The sequence below is a fragment of the Gymnoscopelus braueri genome, assembly GCF_963280865.1.
Source record: "Gymnoscopelus braueri genome assembly, chromosome: 22".
Classification (NCBI taxonomy): Eukaryota; Metazoa; Chordata; class Actinopteri; order Myctophiformes; family Myctophidae; genus Gymnoscopelus; species Gymnoscopelus braueri.
The window spans coordinates 8,520,137-8,546,501 of NC_137624.1; the positions used below are offsets into that span (position 1 = coordinate 8,520,137).

The 26,365-nt window shown below is 41.8% G+C and overlaps 1 protein-coding gene across 6 annotated transcripts in view; it reads right to left on the reverse strand.

The window, feature by feature from the left end:
• Nucleotides 1-1,912: 1,912 nt before the first annotated feature.
• The window catches only part of sec31a (SEC31 homolog A, COPII coat complex component), a 33,593-nt gene continuing 9,140 nt past the window's right edge, over nt 1,913-26,365 (reverse strand). Inside the window, exons 8-30 of one of the 6 annotated variants that reach the window (XM_080419504.1) lie at nt 26,103-26,202; nt 25,224-25,385; nt 24,437-24,589; nt 23,295-23,516; nt 21,988-22,062; nt 20,932-20,991; nt 20,339-20,599; nt 18,778-19,810; nt 17,006-17,184; nt 15,902-16,028; nt 15,455-15,600; nt 14,783-14,956; nt 13,040-13,279; nt 12,645-12,743; nt 11,893-11,998; nt 9,509-9,874; nt 8,610-8,665; nt 7,761-7,832; nt 7,251-7,348; nt 7,109-7,202; nt 6,102-6,221; nt 4,791-4,862; nt 1,913-3,682 (exon numbers count right to left, since the gene is read on the reverse strand). In XM_080419504.1, the coding sequence (XP_080275630.1) occupies nt 3,503-3,682; nt 4,791-4,862; nt 6,102-6,221; nt 7,109-7,202; nt 7,251-7,348; nt 7,761-7,832; nt 8,610-8,665; nt 9,509-9,874; nt 11,893-11,998; nt 12,645-12,743; nt 13,040-13,279; nt 14,783-14,956; nt 15,455-15,600; nt 15,902-16,028; nt 17,006-17,184; nt 18,778-19,810; nt 20,339-20,599; nt 20,932-20,991; nt 21,988-22,062; nt 23,295-23,516; nt 24,437-24,589; nt 25,224-25,385; nt 26,103-26,202 (4,195 nt within the window). In that variant the 3' untranslated portion in view covers nt 1,913-3,502. Of the gene's footprint in view, nt 3,683-4,790; nt 4,863-6,101; nt 6,222-7,108; nt 7,349-7,760; nt 7,833-8,609; nt 8,666-9,508; nt 9,875-11,892; nt 11,999-12,644; nt 12,744-13,039; nt 13,280-14,782; nt 14,957-15,454; nt 15,601-15,901; nt 16,029-17,005; nt 17,185-18,777; nt 19,811-20,338; nt 20,600-20,931; nt 20,992-21,987; nt 22,063-23,294; nt 23,517-24,436; nt 24,590-25,223; nt 25,386-26,102; nt 26,203-26,365 lie in introns of all 6 variants that reach the window. The other 5 variants (XM_080419502.1, XM_080419503.1, XM_080419501.1 and 2 more) reach the window with 5 other exon arrangements.

The window sequence follows — 26,365 nt, forward strand, 5'->3', positions numbered from 1 at the left end:
TTTCTTAGGTGTTTGATTGCTGATTTAAGCCATCACACCTGGCCAGAGTCAAACTATTTGGACTCGGATGCACTGTACAGTGTATTGCTAAATATTGACAAGTTTGGTTCCCCCAGGAAGACACCACATTTCTCTTGTGGATCACAAGCTGACAAAAGTCCATCTAAATCAATTTTAGAATTTAAAATGGAGAGCTGTACTAATAGGGCCATTATACAAAACAATGGCTTGGAAGTGATAAAGGACACATTGCGTTTGGTGTGTTGATATGAAAGTAAAAACAGTCATCTGTAATGTAATCAGATGATACCCAGCGGTCATTGATTATGTACACACCTGCATATGATTCTAATGTTCTAAACATCTACATACCTGCTACTATGTAGCAGGTATGGTGGTGGATTTTGGTGGGTGGGTTAACAAATCCATTATAGGCTACCCATAGTTCACGCTGCTGCAGCATCACATCCCAGATACTGACTACAAAAAGTGCTCCTCGGAGCACAGGTCTCCGTCAGGTCAGGTAGGTTATTGTGGGCCAGCAATGTTAGGAATTTGCCAATCAGGATGGAATATGAAATATCGAACAGAATTTAGCTGGGGTACCCCTGGAATCCCCTCAAAGTGGTCCCCGCTTTGAGAACCATTGGCCTACAGGATCAACAGCGCACAGTATTACTCGCAATTAACAGCAAAAGCATATTAACTAATGCCTAAATTCACCCATCCTCTGTGATGGCGTCTCACACCGAAAATAGCTGATCTACAAGCCTCACAACGCACGCATCTTACATGCGACATGTTGTGAGCTTGTATATCAGCTATTTTAACGTGGCATGACACCGTATGACGAAGACCATGCTAGATCATAACTATCGTGATGGTTTGTTTCTTGTTTCCATCTTCAAAGTGAATGTGTGGGGTACCAGGGTTCCTTGGCTTGAGGGGGTTCCAAATGGACCCTTACAGGTCTGTAACTCTGAGAGTATACAAATGGAGCCATATAGGTCCATTTGGTTCCGTTTGTATACTCTCTGAGTATGTGCATTAAAATAAAAAAAAGCCTCTTTCTTTTCCTTTCTAGTAGGAGCTGTGATTTCTGTCACCACAGATGTTCGCTTCAGATCTTCTACAGTTAACCAGAAACACTGGGTTGTTCTCGACTTCCTGAAACAGTACACCGACATGGACATTTGTATATTCAATATAAAAATATGCACAGTTTTTCATTGGATAATGCACTTTACCCTAATTATATTCTTGTAAGGCAGCCATCCTGTTAAGATATTGCACACATGACACATGGGAAATAACAAACATGTAACAGAGTTTTGTAAAAGTGTGACATCTAGTGGCTGAATGTTGTGTAGTCCTTTAGTTACTTGTAATGTAGCAGATCTAGTAATTGAGGTGTATTCTACAGTTGCACTAGCCTGGTAAACCCCCCTCCCTCCGGAAATCTCATTTGCATTTGGTTTCAGGAAGGAGGGTCTGGGATTGCTCACAGAGTAAAGCTGCCCGAACCACTGCGCATACGAACCAATCAGCGGCTGCTAGGGGCGGGATCATCCAATCACCTGCCTAGTAGCTTGAAAAAATGAAACTCCGTCTGTCATCGATTCTGCGCCCGGAGTCTCAGATGCAAGTACGCTGTGAAACAAAATGTGTGTCGCAAGCTTCTTCCATTTGACGGAGTGAGGTTACAGTTGCACTGCTAAATCCCTTAAACGTGAACCCTAGCGTCCCTATTCTCCATGCAGTAAAGTAAAAGTACCTCAAAGTAAGTACAGTACTTGAGTAAATGTACTTACTTACTTTACACCACTGACAGTAACACAAAGATAATATATTTCTACCTGAAAAATGCTTAAAAACTGCCTTAAAAAATAAATACAATGAGCATCTTTTAAATAAATATCATTTATTGAAAATATTGCGTGTAGTCCATTGAAAACAAAGTGTTCTTTCCTCTGAACAGGAGAACAATTCAGACTACAGCCCTGGTCATAGATGGAACAATAACTGAATACACTCTCCTTTCCTAAAGTAGTTCCCTTGGAATTTGAGTGAATTCATAATTACATAATTACCATGAAGAATGATTGCAAGCATGTGCTTCATGCATGCATACCTCGAAAACTGTGTGAAACTACAGTCCGTTTGAAATGGCAAGTTCAAAATGCACTTTGCACTGTCAAGATTATCCTGTAAATAAATGCATGAACACAAATAGTCAAATAACAGTAAAGAAATAGGAATGCATTGTTTTGCACGAAGATTGCAGACTGGAATGACCTTTCTCCAAAATACTGCATATCGTCTCCTCATTCCTCAACCTCTTATGTCCAAAACTGTTACTTTTCAGGATTCAAATTCAAAAGTAGTAAAAGTAGCAGATCTACAAGCTCAAAACGCCACACGAACGAGCTTGAAGATCTGCCACTTTTGATACTTTTGTGTGACGTAGTAGTATGATCAAGTAGGCGGCAAAAAAACACAAAAAGTAAACAAATGGAGACGAGAGGTTTCTGCCTGACAGCAACGATATACTGTATAGCTGTAGTGATACGGGTCATAAAATTAAGCCGGTACAGAGTACAAGTGTAACAGTACGTTTTAACAGCGGGCGACTCTCGGGCGATCGCCGGGCGACATCGTCCAAAAGATAAAGAAAATCCATCTTTCATCGCCCCCCGCCCACTTCGCCCTATCGCCAGTAGTTGCCGGCTCTCATAGACATATAATGCACTTCCGGAAAATACTATCCTGAATCACCCGCTGTTAAAACGCACCGTAAGAGGAAATATGAGAATGAAGTGAAGGTAGACATCAGATGAAACCTGAGTACCGCCCTCACGTTTTAATTTGCTCTTAAAAGTTTAAAAAATCTAAACTTAATTAACTTAAACTTAAAGTTAATAATATCATTAAAAGATTGCATCAACAAAAAAGCGTGTAGAACTCCACCGAATCGTTTAAGATCAGGTGGACCAGATTTAGTGTCTGATTCAACTTTGACGGATCGTGTATTTACGATTTATTTTTGATATGTTAAATAGGGCGTAGTAAAGCGGAGTCATGTCGGCTTACTGGCTAGAAACAGAAATCTGATCCTGAAAACATGGCTTGTGTTTAGAGCTATAAACGGAAACTGGCATTGAATGGCACAAGGAGGAATCTATCAGTAATGTAAGACATCTGATCATAATCTACCATGTGAGTCAAATGGAAGTTTGTACGAAATTATCCAATTAATTAACAAAAACACAAATAAAAACGACAAACACTTCCCTCAATTAATGTCTGCAAAGGCTTGACAAGTTATTCTCCATGTCGGTCGAGAGTTAAGCCTGACTCAACGCTCACCAGTGTCGCGCACCAGAAATAGGCGATCTACAAGCTCGTCACAATGCAGCGCACTACAAGCTTGTAGATCGCTTATTTTCGGCAGGTGACACCCGCTCGCTAACTAAGCAGAACTCTTCAGGAATCTCGGGCCGATTCAGACCCCAAGTCTGTTGGCTTGCGTCAACACCACCTTTAGTACCGGCATGAAGGCTGATATCTCGCTGAAGTTGCTGCTACTGACTATGTGGGTGTGAATATTGAGGCAGTCTGCGTAAGATCGAGACTCAATACTCTTTGCCATGTTGTGAAGTCCTCCTACAATGGCTGGGGAGAGCTGGAGAGAGGGGGAAAATAGAGCAGTTTAGTGAGAGACCAAGACCTCAAAACATCACAGCACACCTATTGTGATACAGACTTTTCTTTGCAACAGTATGCTGTTAGTCATGTTTCCAATCTATATCGATCAGTCTCAAAACCCTATTGGTCTCTATCATGCGATGTAGCACCATTACCGTTATAGCCAGGCAGTGTTGATTTCGTCGACTAAAACTATGACAAATAAAAACTAAGTTATGATGACTAAAACTAAGACTAAATATATTGACAATTTCGTCAACAAATAAAAACTAGACTAAAATGTTATTGAGGGACTAGTGGAGAAGAGATCCAGTATAACTAAGACAAGTCATTTTATGTTTGGTTGCGCTCGGGTGTTGCAGATCTACAAGCTCGCAACGCAGCATGCAACCAAGTTTAAAATCAGGCAATTAAGACCGCCAAAATACATTTTAGTATACTAAATCAACAGTAGATTTAGTCGACTAAAATCTTATGATATTTAGTCGACTAAAACTAGACTAACAGTAAAATGTTTCAGATGACTAAAACATGACTAAAACTAAATGGAATTGTATTCAAAAGACTATAAAACAAAATAAAAAATTGCTGTCAAAATCAACACTATAGCCAGGGCTGCAACTATCTTCTCAACAATTATTCTACCGATATCGTTTTTTGATGAATCAAGTAAATCGAGGAGCATATTCTTTTCTGGGATAATCTTTTAAACATGATTATATCAACGAATCTGCGTAAAATGTTTTGAATTGATTCTTTAAACCAGTGGTTTGTCAAAGTGGGGTCCAGGGACCCCCAGGGGTCCTTAGGGGGGGTCCAAGGGGTCCCCAGCCAAAATTGTTAATACAGCATCACAATCATTTTAACCACTTAATCCATATTTTATACGTTGGCTATTCAAACACAGCAGATATACAAGCTTGTACGTCTGCAATTTTTTAACAAGATTTTGAACAAATCCTCTCCTGGGGTCCCTAGTGCAAAACATTTTCAGATGAGGGTCTCGCGGGCTAAAATACATATCAATTTGGAGGGTCCTTGACGTCAAAACGTTTGAGAACCACTGCTTTAAAGGAGATACTCACTGTTTGCTCTCGGAGTTTGTCGTAGAGTGATTCCAGACGTTTGCTGGCGTCGTCCAGCTTCCTCTTGGTTTGCTGAGGGATGAAGACAAACACTGATGAGATGATGTGCGTAAAAGCATAACTTAAAGAAGTAGTTCACCCAAAAAATGGCTTCATGGGGTGTGTAACTGATAGAAAATAAGTAATTTCTTGGGTGAACAACTCCTTTAAGACTTATTTCCAAAGGGGTCCTTGGTGTAAAATATACAAACATTACAACAGAAGCAAATAAATAACTCGATTAGAACATTTTTGGGTGTGAAAGTGGCCACGCCAAGTGTGTCTGTGGGTTTTATAAATATTTAACCAATCAGAGGTATTAACTTGTGACTAAATAAAAACTACATTGGATTGATTAGAAACACAGTATTTGGGTTCCCCCCCCCCCCCCGTTTCCTGAAAAGATTTTGGACATACTGTACATGGTGTCCGCCCAACAGCAACGGTATTGTGAAGCTGACTTACAGTGGTGTAAAGTAACTAAGTACATTTACTCAAGTACTGGAATACAGGATTTTTTACTTTACTGGAGTATTTCCCATTTTCAATACTTTTGCTTATACTCCACTACATCTCAGAGGCAAATATTATACTTTTACTCCACTATAATTATTTGACGGCTAGTTACTTTTCAGATTTAGATTATTATCACAAAACATTAAAGGGGAAATCCACCCATTTTCAATATTTAACTATGTCATTAATATAGCATAAAGGAGTTGTGTGGAAATAAGAAAAAATTTAAAAAAAAATTAACATTGCAAAAAAATGTAACATTGCAAAAAAATTAACATTGCAAATTACACCATGATGAGTCATCACAGTGTAATTTGCAATGTTAATTTTTTTGCAATGTTACATTTTTTTGCAATGTTAATTTTTTTTAAATTTTTTTCTTATTTCCACACAACTCCTTTATGCTATATTAATGACATAGTTAAATATTGAAAATGGGTGGATTTCCCCTTTAACCACTTCAGCCCTATCTATACCGATCTACAAGCTCACAATGCGTCGCGATGCATTGTGAGCTTGTAGATCTGCTATTTTCAAAAGATTTGTATACATTTTGAACTTGTGAAATGGGACATTCTGCACAACTTTCTACTTTTGGTACATTTTGATACCAATATTTTTATTTAAGTAAATTTTGAATTCCGGACTTTGACTTGTAACAGTCATTAGTATCATCAGTATTTCTACTTTGCAGTATTGATACTTTTACTTGTAAGTAAAACATGCGAGTACTTTTTCCCACCACTGCCGACTTACGGGGTCGTTGGCTGCAGCCAAGCACTTGTGGATGAGCCCTTCAAAGGTGGTCTTTAGGACCTGGTGCTCCTCTGGGATGGGCTTCTTGGTGATCTTCTCAGCAGGGATGGACTGCATGGACTGTGGAACACACACACACACACACATGTTCTCTATCACTCTGGTTCTCAACGAGGGGTCTAGGGACCCCCAGGGGTCCTTTTTGAGGGGGTTAAGGGTCCCCAGCAAAATGAGGAACAATTTAACCACTTTAACCCTGCTCTTCGGAATATTTGGAAATAGCCGCTCTACAAGCTTGCATCGCGCGTCGCATTGCAAAACGTGTGAGCTTGTAGATCTGCTATTTTCAAAAGATTAAAATTAGAAGTAACAAAAGCTATAGAGTGGATATTTTGGAGGGAGGGCGATCTTGAAAATGTATTTACATTTGTTCCTTATCGTTTTGAAAAATGTTAACACAAATATTTTCTCATGGGAGTTGTGGTGGAATTCTGGATCAATCAGTAATTGATGAGACAATAGGAGTCAGAGACAATATTCTAGGTGGTGATGGTTATGCTTTAATGTACATGATATCATGGGGAGAAGCATGTTAGACACACAGATCGGTGGTAAGGTAGTTCTGCCAACAAACACAGGGCTCAGACCATAGTTATACCAGCTGCTACATGGACAAGCTGAACCATAACAGATAGGCTGTAACAAAAACAGCTATCAGGCCTAGAGGAGACGTGTTGGCTCCTACAGGCCACCAAATATCATGTCATATCCTAATGTAGTATATAAGTACTATAAGTGATGGTAAAATATAAAGGTTAGATATAAACAATCATAATAACAATATAGTATAACGTATAATTCTTCTAAAGGGTCCCTTTCCAGATTGGGGGTTCCACACGGCCATGTACATATCAATTTGGGGGTGACCCTTGACATGAAAATGTTTGAGAGCCACTGGTTTCAGCGGTTCAACCTTTGTGCATTTCTGTCCATGCGTAGGCGCCTACCTGTATCACATCCCCGATAGGCGCTCCTGGGGCGCCTTCCACACTGGTTGGGGGCATTGCTGGATTCATGGGTGGATGTGGGAGATGGTGCTGTTGCTGCTGCTGCTGTTGCTGCTGCTGCTGTTGCTGCTGCTGCTGCTGCTGCTGCTGCTGCTGCTGCTGCAGGCCAGAGTACGGAGCCTGCATCCCGGGCGGGCCTTGTACCATGGTCTGGGAGGGTATGGAGGGTACCGGCACAGCCTGGCGATACAGGGTTGTGTCACAGTCACGAAATTGCAGTTGACGATTAATTGTCTAACAAATAATTGCAATTAATGATTGAATTGTGTGTTTGGCATTGATTATTGGAATATACCAATTAAGACTTTGTAAACAAAATTAGCACAGGGCAGATGAGACAAATCACTTAAATAAGCAAAGAAATGACTAGACAGTGATTGGGACTAATAATCAAAATAAATAATGTACTATGGCCAAAACACATCATACATCTAATAGTTTTATACAACGTACTTTCAATTTTGGAAATAGACGATCTACAAGCTCACAACGCATCCCATCGTGGCACGTTGTGAGCTTGACAATTACGCAACATAATTATGACGATTACGTAATCATTATGATCATTATTATGATTGTGTGCCAGGCCTACCTGAGGTTCGCCTCCCAGGGGGGACATGATGGGTGCAGTGATGGGTGCAGGTGGAGTGTAATTCTGAAGAACCTGTTGAGTGATGAGACAAAATCATATGAACCCTACAGTCATCTGAGGTGTGTGTTGTTTGACTTTTTGGGCCACATCGATATCGGAAATTATAATGACAATGATCTTTATTTATATAGCACCGTGCTATACGCAAAAAAGAAAGATCATAAAAAAGGACATGGAAGAAGAAAAAACAAATACACTCAGAAAAAGGGCAGGGAAACACATAACAAAGCTATCAAATTAATCATTGAGATAAGCGAGGCAAAATTAAATATGTATTAAGATAAGATCATGCTTAAAAATATCTACTGATTCAGCCATTCTGAGTTGGCTGGCAGGCTGGGGGCATGACAACTAAAAGCTGCCTCTCCGTGTCACTGCCGGTTGGAACTGTTCAAAGTTCAGTGCCAGAGGATCTCAGCCATCTACTAACTAGGTGTATAGAGATAGAGATACCTGAAATGCATTCCGGTGCATAACTATGAAGTGATTTATAAACAAATCTATTCCAAAAGTGACAGGTAGCCAATGCAGAGATCGTAGGACCGGTGCGAGGACTCGTGCTGCAGCATTCTGCATTACTTGTAATTGTGCAATGGCTTTCTTTGGCAGACCAGCTAAAAGGGCGTTACGGTAATCTAACCTGCTAGTAATAAAAGCATGCATCAGCCTTTCGGTATCAGCCTGAGAGAGGAACTGCTGCACCGTGGCAATGTTTCTTAGGTGATAAAAAGACGCACATTTATATGAGTCTCGAAAGCTAGGGTTTTATATGGTTTGGCTCAGACTAACCTTCTTCTTTGGTGCTCTGTTCAAGGCAGGAGGGTCATTCCAGCCATTCTGTGGGCCTGCGGAAAGAAAAACAATCCTAAGTATTTATTCATTCAAGTAAGTAAGTAAGCAAGAAGCAAGCAAGTAAGTAAGTAAGGGGTAACTTAGTTACTTACTTACTATACTAGATGGATTGCAACGCTCACTAGTTAAAACTAGCCCAGACCGTATATGGGTGTACTATTTTTATTCAGAATAAAAACAGCAACAACAACAAAGAAATCTGTTTTGATTAAAAACAGCTATAGGCTCAAATGAGGGCATTTCAGGTAACTCTTAAGACTTACAGTATGGAATGCTTTATCGTGAAATTAAGGTTCTCAGGTATTCAGTGTACTGCAACAAACTGGTTTCTTTAAATTCACTTGTTGGGAAGAGGCGATTCTCAGGATCAGAACATAGGTTATGACACTGTAGTCCACTGGTTCTCAAAGTGGGGTCCGGGGACCCCAGGGGTCCTTAGTAGGGTTCCGGGGGGATAGCATCACAATCATTTTAACCACTTTAACCTTTTATACTTTGGCTATTCAAAAACAGCAGATATACAATGAGCTTGCAGATCTGCTGTTTTTGAAAAATCGTGAAAATGTGCGCAAACCTTTGAATGTATATTTTTTAAGCAAACATTTGTAACTCAAATCTTTGCTTCTGGGGGTCCCTGGAACAAAATATTTTGAGATGGGGGTCCGCGGCCAAATACATATAATTTTGGGGGTCCTTAACATGAAATAGTTAGAGAACCACTGCTCTAGTCCACTGGTTCTCAACATCATGTCTGGGGACCACCAGTCCCCAGTCAGAAAATGAGCACAAGGCTTGTACTGCATCACGTTGAAACAAGGTCTGGCTGCTGTGTATACCTGAGGCTCCGCACGGAGGAAGAGGAGGCATGTACGTTGCGGTGGGCGATCCGGGCCCGCCGTGTTGAAAAGACGCTCCGGACGAGGACAGAGGAGCAGGAGGATAGGAAGGAGAAGACGAGATTGGAAGGACAGGAGGGTGCGAGGAAGGAGCAGAGGAGAAAGGCGGAGGAGGTCCAGGATAGTACGGAGGCACAGGAGGCTGCGAGTACTGAGACAGAAAGCCCGGGGGCTGCGGGAGGGGAGAGCAGGGCATGGCGGGAGAAGAAGAAGAGACAGCCTGGGCAGAGAGCGGAACGTATTGGAGAGGCTGATAGATATGTGGGCCCCCGTCTCTGGGCGGAAGCTGGCCGACCTGGGGGTAGGCTGAGGTGCACACAAAGATAACAGTTGTCCGTTAAAAGTTGCCAGTGAGTGATTTTGTTTTTATCAAAAACAAGTGTTAAAAGGGATAGTTCACCACCAAAATTACTTTTTTTCTATCAATTAGTCACCCCATGGAGACTTGAATTCATGGATATTTTTGTTGTTTTTGTCGCATTCCTAAGCCAATCATTTGATGACCGGCAGTGGTTCCGGTAGGAGACAGAAAGAGTCTCGTTTGTGTCTTCTACCGGAACCGCTGCCTACCGTACCGGTCCGCTGGTCATCAAATTATTGGCTTAGGAATGCGACAAAAAAAAAAAATGGGGGGTGAACTATCCCTTTAAATGGCTCGTATCGTGATAATAATCATTACTATAGAGTGTTCAGTAACAGGAGTCTCGCCGTCTCTCCAGCTCTTTAATACCAAAATACGGCATACCAACGTATTTTCTGTTTATTATTATTGTTGTATTATTTGTACCTACTGTTACTGAACAATGAGCAATGATTACTAACACAATAAAGAACTTTTTAACAAAAAACTTTTGTTTTAACCAAAACAATATCACTTACAGCACATTTAAGCCTGATTTATAAATGTACTTAGCTGTGTGCCGGTGCCGAGTGCTGAAAATAGACGATCTACAAGTGCTGCGACTTATTTGTGACCTTGTAAATTATTTTCAGACGCGCGACATCGGCACTGGGCACGCAGCTAAGTATAAATCAAGCATTGTTGACAGTCGTAATTCATGCTGAGATCTGGTCCATGAAAAGAAAGGTTTCATGCATTTGTTATAAAAAGATTCAACAGGCAACAAGGCAAACATGCAGACAACTAGATGGATAACATCCATGCTCATCTCGTGTTAGAGACACTAAAACAATTCCTCTTTAGAAGAGACACATTCCAACTACTAACAAACTCAGCATCGTAGGATCAAAGGATTAGGATAGGATCAGAGGCAAACATTCTCTCTCAAAAAGAAAATGTTTGACGTTTTGTAACGAAGAAAAGAGCGACGGGGGGATAACAGTTTGTTTGACCAGGAGAGCAGTTTTACTCCGTCTTTCTTCAAGGGAGGGACAAGGAACACGACTAAAAGTTGTCTACTCTGATTCTATAAGGTTCAGTGTGACTTGGGGATGTGCCAAAATGTACAAATCGCCAAACGTTTACGTGATGAAAAATAAAGCGTGGGGTGTAGTGTAATTAGATTTTCCGACGTCGGAAGGCCTTATTGGCCTTTACCTGGTCCGGTCTGGTGTACAAGATGAAACCGGTTTGAGCTTACAGTATGTGGATGTCATTACAAGGCGGATACACCGGCAAGTGGCAAGAAAAAAAAATTGCCTGCAACAGCAACCTGTGCCGACGGCGTCCCATTAACTTTCCGACGGCACTAAATCCACCTTGTATTGCAATAGTAATAAGCAATATGCAGTGGTGGAAAGTAACTACACATTTACAAGTACATTTACTTGAGTACAATTTGGAGGCATTTTTACTTTACTGGAGTATTTACATTTTTCAGTACATCTACATCTACTACACTACATCTCGGAGGCAAATATTGTACTTTTACTCCACTACAACTATTTGACAACTTTAGTTACAAGTTGATTATCATTACAAAACATGCATTACCCACTTTAGCCCTATATACATTTCGGCCATTTGAAAATAGACGATCTACAAACTCAACTACAAACTACTGAAAACTTGTGAAATGGGTAATTCTGCGGAATGAGTACTTTCTACTTTCGGTACTTTTAAGTACATTTTGATGCCAATAGAGTATTTCTACATTGCAGTATCAATACTTTTACTCGAGTAAAAAATAAGAGTACTTTTTCCACCACTGGCAATATGACAACGTGATTAACAACGTCATTACGTTTGTTCACAAACAGAGCCGTGCACCAGCCTCGGGAATTGACGATAACGTAGCGTCTGCACTGTGTGGAGGGGGGGGGGGGGGTCTGTAAGGAAACTCTGCTTTCTGTGCGACACTTACGCTGGTACTGGTGAGAGTACATGTATTGAGGGGCGGTGGAGGAGGGGGGAGGCGCGGCAGCTCCTGCGGGGGCTGGCATTCCGTACATGGGGCTTGAGGGCTCCGCCTGCAAGAACACACAGGAGACAACACAATTTTTTTAATATATTAACGTCATATCATCAATAAAATCTTTGTGTTTTGCCAATGATTTCGGGGGCCCACTTGCCCATATCCTCACCAGTGGGCCCACAGGTAGGGAATGATCGCGGCTCGCCACCAAATCTCTTTGCCGGAAAATAGCCGATGCGTAAGCTCACAACTGTTTGCTAGGATTCAAGTGAGTCACACTGAACACGATCAGGGTTGCCAGATCTGCTTATTATAATTTCCCCGCAATATTTTATTTGAAAATAGCCGATCTACAAGCTCACAACGCGTCGCATCGCGACGCGTTGTGAGCTTGTAGATCTGCTATTTTCAACTAGCTGATGTATATGTTAAAGTGCTCATGTGGCCCATAGTCGCTTCTTTTGGGCTGGTTTTCCTAGACCTGGTTGCTTGTTTCTCTCACAGAATCTGGCAACACTGAACACGATAACTATAACTATAACTCTGCTTCATCCACTTCAGTTAGATTTTTAAAACGACATATTTTTATGGTTACGGTTACAGTTATCGTGCTCAGTGTGAAGGCACTTTAAGTGGAGTGTTTGTGTGGAGGGGAGGGGGGAGGGGAGGAGAGGAGGGGAGGGGAGGGAGGGGGCATATACCTGTGGGTCTGGGCCATTGCCTACTTGAGGAGGGGGGGCACTGGGGAGGGCTGTAGGGGTTTGGTTACTCCAGGAGGTAACGGTGGCGGTAGACCTGACCTGAAGTACACACACACACACACACACACACACACACACACACACACACACACACGTTGGGGTGCAACAGTTAATCCAACCATTTGATTGAATCAAATATAATAGGAAAAAAATCTCTCCAAGTGTGTCTGTGTGTTTTATAAACATTTATCCAATTATAGCTTGCGACTAAATAATAACTAACACCGGAAACACAGGTTCATTTTTTCCTATTTCCTGCAAAGTAAACTGTTTTCGGACAATACAGGGTTTTCGCCCGACAGCAACTGGTGAGAGAAAGGTTTCGTGGAACGTACTGGCTGGTAATACTGAGGTGGCACTGGGGTGGAGGCAGGAACAGCCATGGGTACCGGGGCTGCAGGAGGCTGGGGCACCATGGCCTGGGGTTGGCCTGGGTTGAAGGCAGCAGCAGCAGGAAGGGCAGAAGGAGGCTGGGTCGGAGCACTCTGGGGCTGGGCTGCTGGGGCTGCCGGAGCTGCTGCCTGTTGCTGCCCCAGAGCCCGGCTCAGACGCTCACGAAGCTGCTGTACAGCCACCTAGTGGAGGGGAGAGGAAAATATTACTGCAATTGGACCGGCAGACACTGTGAGGGCAACGAGCAGTCTGGACGCTATTGCAATAGTGATCTAGACCAGTGGTTCTCAATCTGTGAGTCACGGGGGTCCCCACATAATTTTTTATGGGGGGGGGGGGGGTCCCCAGATGACAGTGAAGTGACAATTTAAGGACTTTTAAGAGTTTTTTAATACCTAAAAGTAAAGAAAAAGAAAAGACCACCTGTAGTATAAAAACTGGTCAAACATTGGCCAAATTGTCAAATAATATAAGGAGCTTATTTGTTTTTAAATAGTCGATCTAAAAGCTCACAACGCCTTGTGTTGCGAGGCGTTGTGAGCTTGTAGATCTGCTATTTTCACAATATTTATCTGTGGAACCGAGTCAAACTAAATTGAATGCCTCAACTCCTTATCAGGTGGGGGTTTACCCATGTTGCACACTAATAGAGAAGTGATTTTCATTCAGTACCACCTTTCCCTGATTTTTGATTCAAAGTACCCTTTACCAGACTGCAACATTTTGCTTGAAAACCATAGCTAAGATATGATGCTATGAATTAATGAATGATAACCCCCTTCTTGAAAAATATAACATTAAAAATAAGACATGGAGTGAAGGAGTTTCAATGAATGCCTCCTGAGAAAATGTATTTATTCATTGCATTTCAGTCAGTTAATTATTTATGTCAATATGTATTACTTTCTATTCAATGACAGTTTTGACTTAGTTTGATTTAATTTGGTTTAACGCTTTATAGATCAGCAGGTCCACACAAAGTTTGTCAATGTGTTATGCTTAAACATAACAGTAAAATACTTTTTTCCATTTTCCATTATTTCTCACGTAATTCTTGTAGTACCACTGTGTACCACTGGGAGGAGACATGCGCCCATTTATGAAAACACTGACTGCACTAGAAGTTATGAATAGATTTTAAAAATACTTTTAAAAGACTAAAATGTAATCACCTCTGCCATAAACTAGAAGACTTTGAAAAGGGTTTGAAATCTGACACCCTCTCACATCTAAAGGCAATTTGTCATAGTACAGACTATAACATTTTGCATAGAGCAGATGATGTAAAATTATGTGAATTTAACAAATGCAGTTAAATCTGCCAGAAGCCTTTCTCAGTGTTCAGCTCATAAGCAAAATTATTATTCGCCAAATAAACTATATATAACAATTGACTGCCTGGAAACGGACGTGGATCACTTTAGATCGAGATAAGCCCGCAACTCTAGCACAACTCTCGCGATTTTATCCCTACATTGAAAACGTGTCTGCAACAGTGAAATCCCTTTAAGTCATTTGGTGCAAGGTTGGCATGAGTCGTACGTCGGCGCAAAGTAGCCAGACTACAAGCTAAAAACGAGTTTGTAGACTGGCCATTTTTGACGCGTGACACCGGCATTACAGGAGGATAAATCACGTTATTTGGACTTTGTTAGCAGCAACAACATGAGCGACGGCTTACGTACCTGGTCAGAGTTTTCAGGCAGGTAGGCGATGGCGGTGGTCAGGCTGCCCTGAGAGGCCAGTAAGCTGGCGTAGCGGCTCAGCGTGTCCCCCAGCGGGATCCCCATGGCAGAGGAGCAGGAGCCCTGGGTCCGCTCTACTGCACGCCGCAGCACCTCCACCTTCTCAACCAGCTCCTACAAAAGAGCACAGTGTGCTTCATTAGCTTGACAACCAAACAAACAAAAAAATACAAGCAAATGCCATAATTACACAGAAACATGCTGGGTCTGTTACTTGGGCACCGTGCTTTGTTTTCCCTCTACACCAAATGAATGTGTCTATTATGACATGCACGAAATATTATGGATGCTAGGGTTCATGTGGTTAAAAGGGACTGAAGCAGTGGTTCTCAAACTTTTCCATGTCAAGGACCCCCAAATGAATATATATATATATATATCTGTCCACGGACCCCCATCTGAAAATATTTTGTGCCAGAGAACCAGATTCAAGATTATTGTTGTTAAAATGTTTCATTAACAGATAAACAAGCTCACAACGCATCGCGATACGGGCTGTTTTCAAAAACCGATGCATTTAGGGTTAAAGTGGTTAAACTGATTTTGATGCTATATTAACAAATTCTGCTGATACAGATCCCACTTTGAGAACCACTGGACTATGGCACACACCTGGAGAGAAAGCGGGCAGTGTCCGTTCTGTGCTTTGGTCCAGCAGGACACCAGTTTCTCCACGTTGCCGGCGCAGATGTAGCACAGACAGGCTTGGATCTGCAGCTGGCTGTCTGCTGCCGTCTCTAGCCTTCCACCAAGAACGTCTAAGTTGAAGAGACAGACACATTATACAAGCATAGTGACAGGGAGCAAGTCGTTGCTGTGTTAAAAAACGTCATGGTATTTTAACCCATTAAAACCGGGAGAGCAACTGTGTCGTTTTAGATTTGTTTTGCGTTGGCTATTCAAAAACAGAAGATATACAAGCTCACAGCCGCGCCACGCTGCAAGCTTGTACATCTGCTATTTATTTTTTATTTTTTAAGCAGGAACTTATACTATATACTTAGTAGTATACTTAGTATAGTATGGGCCAATAGGAATAGGTTATATTAGTGTACTAACTGCAGAGGGTGCAGAATTCGTCCGGGTGAGAGTAGGTCATGACAGCAGCCAGAGCCTCCTTCCAGCTCCTCAGGTCACATGTCTGTAGGATGTCGTTCCAGTCTTTCAGCACCACCGCACTGATCAGCTGCAAGACAGTCATATGATAGAATATTATTACATTTCTCTGTATAGTTTCATAGTAACTGCTGTTAGTTATTAGAGTTGTTCCGGATACCAATAACCGTATCGGAAAAGCTGCCGATACTGCCTGAAAGGCTGGTATCGGTATCGGCGAGTATGTCAGTCTATGCCATTCCGATACCGTGTAATTCATCACATGATGATATGTCATTTACAGTCATCAATTATTTTGTATTTTGAATGCTTCAGTTGATGTTGCACTAATGTTTTATACCTTTACTGTACTATTTACATTATTATTTTACTAACTTGTAGCTGCACTGCATTTGTATTTATTCCTAGATCAGTGGTTCTCAAACTTTTTATTTCAAGGACCCCCATAACTCTGAGAGAGTACAAATGGAACCAAATGGACCCGTTACAGACCTGTATGGGTCCATTTGGTTCCATCTGTACGCTCTCACGAGTTACATACCTGTAAGGGTCCATTTGGAACCCCCTCAAGGAACCCAGAGAGTCCCTGGACCTCACATTGAGAGCCACTGTTCTAGATTCTTTTTTATGGGTATCGGAATCGGTATCGCAAACATGGGGTCCTTAATCCTTAAGACCGAGAACGCATCCGTGTCATTTTAGATTTCTTTGGCTATTCAAAAATAGCAGATCTACAAGCTTATAGCGCCTATTTTTGAAAAATCTTTAACATTTTAGCAAATCTTTGAATATATATATATTTTTAAGCAAACATTTGTGACTCAAATCTTTGCTTCTGGGGGGTCCCTGGAACAAAATATTTTGACGCGGCAAAATACATATCATTTTGGGTGGTCCTTGACATGAAAAAGTTTGAGAGCCACTGATATATAGCTACATACATTTTTTTCAAAAGCTGTTAGGATTTAGCAAACATTTGTAGAATAGGCCTCGGGTCTTACAGGGTTAAAATAAGGTTTGAGGACCACTGCTCAATAATCACGTCACCTTGGTCAGTTTGCTGGTGGTCTTGGTGAAGTACTTCCTCTGGGTCTTCTCCAGCAGCTCTGTGCCTCCTGCTATGGCCAGGATGATGCTGTCTGCCATGCGGTTGTCATGGAGACACAGCTCAACAGCTCCCGCAAAGTCTCCGGTTAGCAAGGCCTGCGTGATGAGCCCGTCCACATCTGCATGGGAAACACATTCATTATCATCCACATCTGCATGGGAAACACATTCCAATAGCAGATCTACAAGCTTCACAGCCTTTTAGAGCTGCTATTTTCGGCAAAGAGATTTGGTGTAGAGGGAAAAAAGTACGGGACCAAGTATAGACCCCTGGGGGACCCATATCAAATAAATATATAGGGTGTAAGTTGTTATGCCTGATTTATACAAAAAATGTACATGATTTATACGAAAATAGCAGATGTATTATACATCTGTTATTTTCAGATTGTGAGACTTTCGTATGACGGAACATACATTAAGCATTGGTCTGTCTATTTATTTGGTAGCAACTTTATAGGACAATGGCTGCACAGAATGACTTGAAACTTTCATGAAGGAAGGGCAGTGGTCTCTAGATCACCCAATTACATTTTGGGGGTAATTTGATGACGGTAATTGTTCAAGTACTGTTGTTTTGGTCAATGTAATGAATAACTTAGACGAATTAGGACATAATAGGACGTAATTCTTCTCAGGGTATACCAGTAGATCATAATTCCCTGTCCACACGTCCCACGGTGTGGTTTAAATCCTCAGAAAAAAACCTTTCTGTTCAGTCTGCCAGTGACTTCCCCATTGACCAGACGCACAGTGGCGTCGAGTTACGGGGGAAGCATTTGTTTTGTTTCAATCAATGTCCTCGCATACTTTCTCATTGACTTTAAGTTTTAATTGTAAAACTTTATACAGGTATTAATGCTTTGGAGATATGCAAGAGTGCAATGAAGTACCAGGATTTTCACAGGTAAGCTTCAAGAAGACATTATCCAAACAAAAAAACAAGCTAATTGGAGAAGAATTAGCCTGTGAACATCTTCTGGTGACAGCTTCTGTTGAGAATGAGGGCTTAGTTTCTCTGAATATACTGTAGCCGATCTGTAAGCTCACAACATGATCCTGTACATTTGGAATTTTGGCCGAATGTTTGCCCCAGAATATCAATGCTATCATTTGTGTGGTTAAGTTCATTGAGAAGATGCAGCAGAGTAGTAAATATCTCAGTGCTAATGCTCATTGTGGTTGTGCTGTGCACAATTATACATTATGGGAATCAACACTTTAATAAGCTCTGGGTTGAAAAACAGCGTACCTATTAGTGATGTGCGGGTCAGGTTTTTTCATGACCCGCCCCGCCCCGCCCCGGAACCCAACCCGCCCCGCCCCGCGAACCCATATATAAATCTATGGCTCAACCCGCCCAGCGACCCGCGGTGGGAAAAAAAAGAAAATCATCATCATAATAGCTCAGATTTATATAGCGCTCTTTTAAGTACCCAAAGTCGCTTTAAATATCTACAGTAGCACAACATTGTCATGGGCTAAATAAACAAGCATGTTGTTCAAAATAGTTTTATTTTTTTTGCGTGTGAGAGCGGCTGACCCGCTCACCCGCAGCCCGCATAATTGCCTCTGAAATCCTGACTCGACCACCCGTGCCGCGGGTTGACCCGCGGGTTACGGGTCGGCCCGCTCATCACTAGTACCTATCCTTTAATATCTACATCAGAACATTTCGTACATTTTTATGAATCATCGAAAACGACTGTTACCTTGGCTGATGCGGAGAGGGGTGGTCAATTCTGTAGTGGCTGGGGCTCGAACCTCAACAGGTTCCTCAACCAAGGCTGGAACCTCAAAAGGTTCCTCAACCAAGTCCGGAATCATAGCAGGTTCTTCAGTCAAGACAGGAACCATGGCAGGTTCCTCAGTCAAGACAGGAACAATAGCAGGTTCCTCAGTCAAGACAGGAACCATAGCAAGTTCCTCAGTCAAGACAGGAACCATAGCAGGTTCCTCAACCAAGGCTGGAACCTCAACAGACTCCTCAACCAAGGTTGGAATCATAGCAGGCTCCACAGTTAAGGCTGGAACCATAGTAGGTTCCTGAGTCAAGAATGGAACCTCAGCAAAGGCTGGGAACTCAGCAGATCCCTCAATGAGGTCTGGGAACACAGCAGATCCCTCAATCAGGCCTGGGAAACCAGTAGATCCCTCAATCAGGGCTGGGAAAGCAGCAGAGCCCTCAACCAGGGCTGGGAAATCAGCAGATCCCTCAATCAGGGCTGGGAAACCAGTAGATCCCTCAATCAGGGCTGGGAAATCAGCAGATCCCTCAATCAGGGCTGGGAAATCAGCAGATCCCTCAATCAGGGCTGGGAAAGCAGCAGATCCCTCAATAAGGGCTGGGAAATCAGCAGATCCCTCAATCAAGGCAGGGAAATCAGCAGATCCCTCAATCAGGGCTGGGAAAGCAGCAGATCCCTCAATAAGGGCTGGGAAATCAGCAGTTCCCTCAATCAAGGCAGGGAAATCAGCAGATCCCTCAATCAGGGCTGGGAAAGCAGCAGATCCCCCAAACAGGTCTGGTATCTCAGCAGATCCTTCAAACAGGGATGGGACCTGAACCAAGGCCGGAACCTCAGATGTTCCCTCAACCAGGGCTGGTATCTCAGGAGGTTCTTCCACCAGGGCTGGTATGTCGGCAGGTTCTTCCACCGGGGCTGGTATCACAGCAGGTTCTTCCACCAGGGCTGGGGGCTCTTCTGCACTGCTGGGCTCCTCTACTACTGATGCAATCGCTTCCTGAAACACCACAGAAAGAAACAACAAACTTACCCATTGCATTTATGATGTTAATCAATGGAGCAACTATTGAAGATATTTGGAGTTGCATCAGGGGTAGACAACCTTTACGATCAAAAGAGCCATTATTGGCCCAAAATTAAATAATAATTCTGTCTGGAGCCTAATATGAAAGTAACACAGCTTAATAAGTCTAAAATAGTAACTACTAATAAGGTCTAAACGAGCATGCATTCATGTGTAAAAAGTTTAATTAAGTAATTAATAATTTTCCTTAATGTATTCACTGTATGTCAAGGGCTTTCCACACCTTACTATCTCTTGAGCTGCCACAGCACTGGCAGCACCAGTGGAGTTTCTTTCTTAAAAGCTTCTTTAGCAGTTCCGAAATCACTTTTGTTCCCCGGAGTAGGTTTTAGTAATCAATAAAATCTTAAGTGTTTTGCCAATTATTTGGGGGCCCAATTGCAATACCCTCACAGCCCACAGGCTGGGTATCACTGGCCTAGAGTTACAGAAGAACAGTACCTCCTCCAAGGGGATGTCCATCTCCTCCCCTGGGAGGAGCAGCTCAGCACTTGGCTCTGGTTCTGTGGACACCACCTCCTCTTCTACAAGGTCAGAGGCTGGATGGGGGCTGTCATTGAGCTGGGCCTCTTCTGGCTGGACATTTGCTTGAGCAATCAGGTCAAACACTGCTGCTGGGGAGTCATTAACAGACGGGAGAAGACCAGAGTCTTCTAGAAGTTGCAGATTGGCTGGAGCCGTGAGTTCCGCCACTGGTAAAGGCTGGAGATTGAGTGAGAACAAAGGACAAAGAAACTGTTACATTTGTGAGTGCAAATGACTTAAAACCTTCTAAACTTGACCAGAGTTGGTTCTGTACTTGGTAGGCTGTTTTAACCCTCTACACTAAATCTCTTCACCGAAAACAGCCATCAACAAAGCTTACAACGTGGCGCAACGCAACACACTGAGAGAGAGAGAGAGAGAGACGTGTCGCAATGCGTCGCAGCATGCCGTGTTGTGAGCTTGTAGATCTGCCATTTTCGGTGCAAGACACAATGCACGACCAAGCTTAAATCAGTCTTTAAACTCCCAGACAAGCTGAGAACTCTTACCTCCACTGGCTCCACTGGTTCCACTGGTTGAGTGGTCTTTTCCTCCAGTGCTGCTGAAATCTGTGAAGAAGAAAAAATTGTCACAGTTAGAGATCCCCACAATCTCACTAATGTGAACAAAAATGGAAATTCAATCATTAGTGGTAGAATTGCATGTGGGAGGCAATGTCTATTGTATAATCACTGACGGGGGTGCTAGAGAAATGGCCATGGGTTGAACAAAATAATTTGCTTATTCAATCATGATGAAATATCTTTTGCATAAAGTTGACATTTTGGCCTGAGGGTGGCGCTTGAGAACAGGCTCAAAGTTAGGAGTTAGGTAGCAGGAGTTCATCCTCTACAGAGCATGGCAATTCAGCCAATCAGAGACATCTTGTTTGGGAGTAAAGGGTTTCAAAGTCTAATACATGGGAAGTTGGAACCTTTGAAGGTTGTTGTCTAACTCAGTGTATATCAACCCTGGCAAACGTCCCAATTTTGGGCCGGGGCTACTGCTGAGGTGTGCCGCGCCGTTTGAAGAAGGTTTGAAAAAATATCATTTTGAAAAAAAAAAACTTTTATTTTTATTTTTTATTTTTAACAATAATAATAATCAGGCATGCAAACAGCCCCGAGGTGAAAAGGGTGACAAAATGCTGTTTTTTTTCGGGTCTGGTGTCACACTATTGCCCTATTTGGATTCAAAACGGCTAGTGGAAGCTGAAAAGCTACAAGTTTGCATGTCTGAATAATGCAAAAACAGAAATATTTGTTTGCATTTGCTTTTTTTCTCCCCCATATATTTTCATGATAAAAAAGTGCGTATCGTATCGTATCGAAATCGTATTGAAGTTGTGTGCCCAATATCTTATCGTATCGTTTCGTGAAATTAGAAATAATCGGCACACCCCTAGTGTGTGTATATAGATATACCGTATATATATATATATATATATATATATATATAATTATATATATATATATATATACCGTATATCTAGGTTTTTTGGCTATGCCAGGTGTGCCTTGGCACAAAAAAGGTTGATAGACACTGGTCTAACTCATAGAACTCACCTTTAAAGCGAGTTCCTCTTTCTTGTAACCCAAAAGCTCCAGGTACTTTTCACGGACATCGTTATCGAAGTTAACCTGGCAAACAAAACAGTCACAAAAACAACAGTATTTTGTTAAAACAAAAAGTGTTTTGTTAAAACAGTGTTTGTTTAGTAACCAGGGTAACCAGGGTCTCCCCCGTCTCTCCAGCTCTTTAATAAACAGGAGAAAAAAGATTCCGGTGTCAATTTCATCCAATCAGGAGAGAGTACCCCATTAATCGGCGTAAATTTTATAGTGCTCCAATTTCAAATTTGCCTGCTCTCGCTTCTTTGTTTCATCACTTCCAATTTCACATGTTTATCCTGTATCGTGTATGAGTTCTCACTCCTGATTGGATCAAATTGGTATCCTGACCTGAAAAAGTAGGATCCGTTTATGAAAGAGCTGAGATTGGGAGACCCCTGTTACTATAGCAACGATTACTGTCACACTTACTTCAACAAACAAATATCACTTCCTGCACCTTTAACCACTTATCATTATCATGTCATTATTGGTGAAAATCTACAGAAAACTTTAAAAAATAGCTGATCTACAAGCTCAACACATCACATTGCTACGCGTTGTGAGCTTGTTAGGTCGGTTATTTTTCGCCACATAACACGCATACAGAGACAGATGCTAGGTTCATTGTTTACCTGGTATCCTATAGTTTAAATGTACAGATTATTGTTTGTATAGTACTAGATTTTCAGGCCTTCAAATCCAGTCCTAAATTGCACTGATCAGGGCAATGGTCACCCTCTAGCCAATTTTAAGATAGGATTTTGTTTGGACCGACGCTAGGTTCTTGGTTTACCTGTGATCCTAGTTTACTGAGGCCATACAATGTCTCTCTGCATTTGATGTATGCGTTTATCTTGCTTAAAGGGATAGTTCACCCCCAAAATGACTTTTTTTTCTATCGATTAGTCACCCCATGGAGACTTGGAATTCATGGATAGTTTTTGTCGTATTCCTAAGCCAATCATTTGATGACCGGCAGCGGTTCCGGTAGGAGACACAAAGTCTCCTTTGTATCTCCTACCGGAACCGCTGCCTACCGGTCCACTGGTCATCAAATTATTGGCTTAGGAATGCGATAATAACCCAAAAATATCCATAAATTCAAGTCTCCATGGGGTGACTAATCGATAGATAGGGTGAACTATCCCTTTAATGTAAGTCGCTCTTATTCAGAGCATCTGCTAAATGCCTAAATTGTACATTTTAAGTATAAAATATAAATACGTTTTTCTTCATCACAGCTTAGGTAAACGTCATACCTTAAGGAATGACCACACAGTCTTTTCGAACTCATTTTGCGCCGCGTCAATCTTAGTCTGGCAGAAGTGGTCAAAGTCCCCCGCAGACAGGGTGGCCTGCAGCTTGCTGGAGCGCTCCAACAGGGCCGTTTCCGTCACCACCTGGCTGACATGCACTACAGGCGTAGCGGGCTGCTGAGGGCCGGCCTTCACGTTGTCCAGCGAAACCAGCTTCCCACCAAACTAGCAGAGAAAGAAACCAAAGTGTTTGTTAAACTGATAGTTCACCCAAAAAATTACTTGTTGTCTATCAATTACATACCCCATGAAGCCTGGAATTCATAGAGATTTTTTTTGTTTTTGTCGCATTCCGAAGCCAATACTTTTACGACTGGCGGAGACTCAATGGAGACTCTTTGAGTCTCCTACCGTAGACTCCGCCAGTCATAAAATGTATGGCTTAAGACGACAAAAACAAAACAAATCTCCATGAATTCAAGATTCAAGGCTCCATGGGGTGAGTAATGATAGAAGTTATTTTGGGGGTGAACTATCCCTTTAAACCACTTAAACCCCATTATGGTTGAGCAGAGTCCCTCAGGTCTCCACGCTAGTGTCTTTTCAGTTTTTCTGTTATTGTGGGTAAAACTTTCACAGAAAATAGCAAATAGCAAAAGCTTTCCCCCACAATACGGATGCTTAAAACTGGTTAAAACTAAAATAATAATAATAGTATATAAGTGTAATAATAATAATAATAATAATAATAATAATAATAATAATAATAATAATAATAATAATAATAATAATAAGGGTGCAACAGTTAATCAAAGTAATTGTCTTAATTGATTATTTAAAAAAAGACATTGAGAATTGATAAGTTAATAAAATAATCCATTAATAATCAATCCCTCTGTCATGTCATTAAAGGTGAAAAGTCTCCAAAAATGTTTAAAAAGAATCTTTTAAATAGTGAAAGCTCATAAGCTCACAACGTGTCGCATCCCAAACGTTGTGAGCTTGTAGATCAGTTTTTTTTCTCACTATTCTTGCACGACACCGTCATGCTTAATCGATTATTCGATTAGTCAAAAATAGTATATAATAATAATTGATAGTTACAGCCCTAATTACAATAATACAGAAATGCTGTCTCAACGTACAGCAAACGAGGCGCCCACAGGTCTGCGGATCCACTTGGGAGGCTTCTTCAGAGGCTTGATAGTAGCTGGGAGTGCAGTGGTCTGGGGCAGCTGCAGGGGGGGCAGTGTCTGTCCCGTCCCGAACGGATCCATGTTCCCGAATGAGTTGCTGATCTGCAACGCATCACCCAGAGACCGGAGAGAATCAGACACACTTTATACAGCGTTATTAAACCACTTAAACCCCTCTAGTCTGAGAGAACTGGACTTGAGTTACAACTGTACTTTCCTTTTGTCTCCACCAAAATCCCTTTGCCAAAAATAAATGAATGATAAATGAATTACAATGCGCTCCAGTCACTTCCGTTCTGAAAAGCCCTTTACACAGCTTGATTTTCATGTTTTCAAATATGGCCACCTTTAACCCATTCAATCCGGGAACGCATCTGTGTCATTTTAGATTTCTTTGGCTATTCAAAAATAGCAGATATACAAGTAGATCTGCAAAAAAAAATTGAAAAATCGTGAACATTTGTGCAAATCTTTGAATATATATATTTTTAAAGCGAAAATATTTAACTCAGATCTTTGCTGCTGGCGGTCCCTGGAACAAAATATTTTACAAATGTTCGCTTTAAATAAAAAAATATATATTCACAGATTTGCACACATTTTCAAAAATAGCAGATCTACAACTATATATCTGCTATTTTTGAATAGCCAAAGAGATCTAAAATGACAAAGATGCGTTCCCGGATTGAATGGGTTAAAAAAAAAAAGAAAGACGTTTGGACACCCCCTGCCTTACCTGGTCAGCATCCCTCTGGTTCTGTGCATTGTTATTACCCCCCATGATGGAGTAGACGCCGATGTGTCCGTCGAAGGCAGCGGCGGACAGCACGGCAGGGTTCCTGGGACACCACTGGATGTCAAAGCACCACTGAGTACTGGTGGGTAACTCGTATATCACCTGGAGAGAAAAACAATGAAGTCAGTCAAGGAGGTGCAAACAAACACTCTTCCTTTTGCAGTGGAAACCCAATATCGTCTCAGTCGGGGTGGAATGGAAACCTCATTGTGTCCAAAACTGTTACTGTTCAGGATTCAAATAAAAATATAGCAAAAGTAGCAGATCCACAAGCTCAAAGCGCGTCGCTTCGCGCCACATATCGAGCTTACGGATCTGCTACTTTTGATGCTTTTGTGTGACGCTGTACGGCTGTAGTATGATCAAGTGGGCGTTGATTTACGAAAAAACACAAAAAGTTAGAATACTGAAATAGGAGGTTTCTGCCCGACATCGACGATATCCTTCATCGAACTAGGGGCTGTAGTTGGTCCACGTTACGTTGCGACGCATCGTGAGCCTATTGTCGGCAAATGTTGGCCTACTATGACATGCCCAGAATCAGGTTTGTGTGGCCAAATATTTATTTCGTGTGACGAGTGCATCCACACAGAATGTGAATTCGTATTCAAAACCAGGCCGATTTTTTCTCAGATTCCACACTGCAAATAAATACATATTCTGATTCACATTTTCATGCTCCTGGTGTGTCTTGTGTAAAATGACCTCCGGACAGTGGGTTTGGCTTTTGCAGTGTATTTGTAATTGGTAGTCCACACACTGAATTATTGAATGAAGGACCTGTGGTTGATGTAAATATTAAAATGTCCTGATATTTACCTCAGCTGTGTTAGGATTCCAGCAAAGAATTCTGCTGTCCTTCCCACAACTCAGGAGCAGCTCTGGGTCCGCCAAACTCCATGCGATGGATAGGACCCCCCTGGAGAAACAACAACACAGAAACCTCTTATATCCATAACTTTTTATGTTTTTTTCCCCGTAAAGGAATGCCCTACTTCGTCATACTACAGTGTCACACAAAAGTAGCAAAAATAGCCACATTTTGAGCTTGCAGATCGGCTATTTTTGAATATGAATTCCCC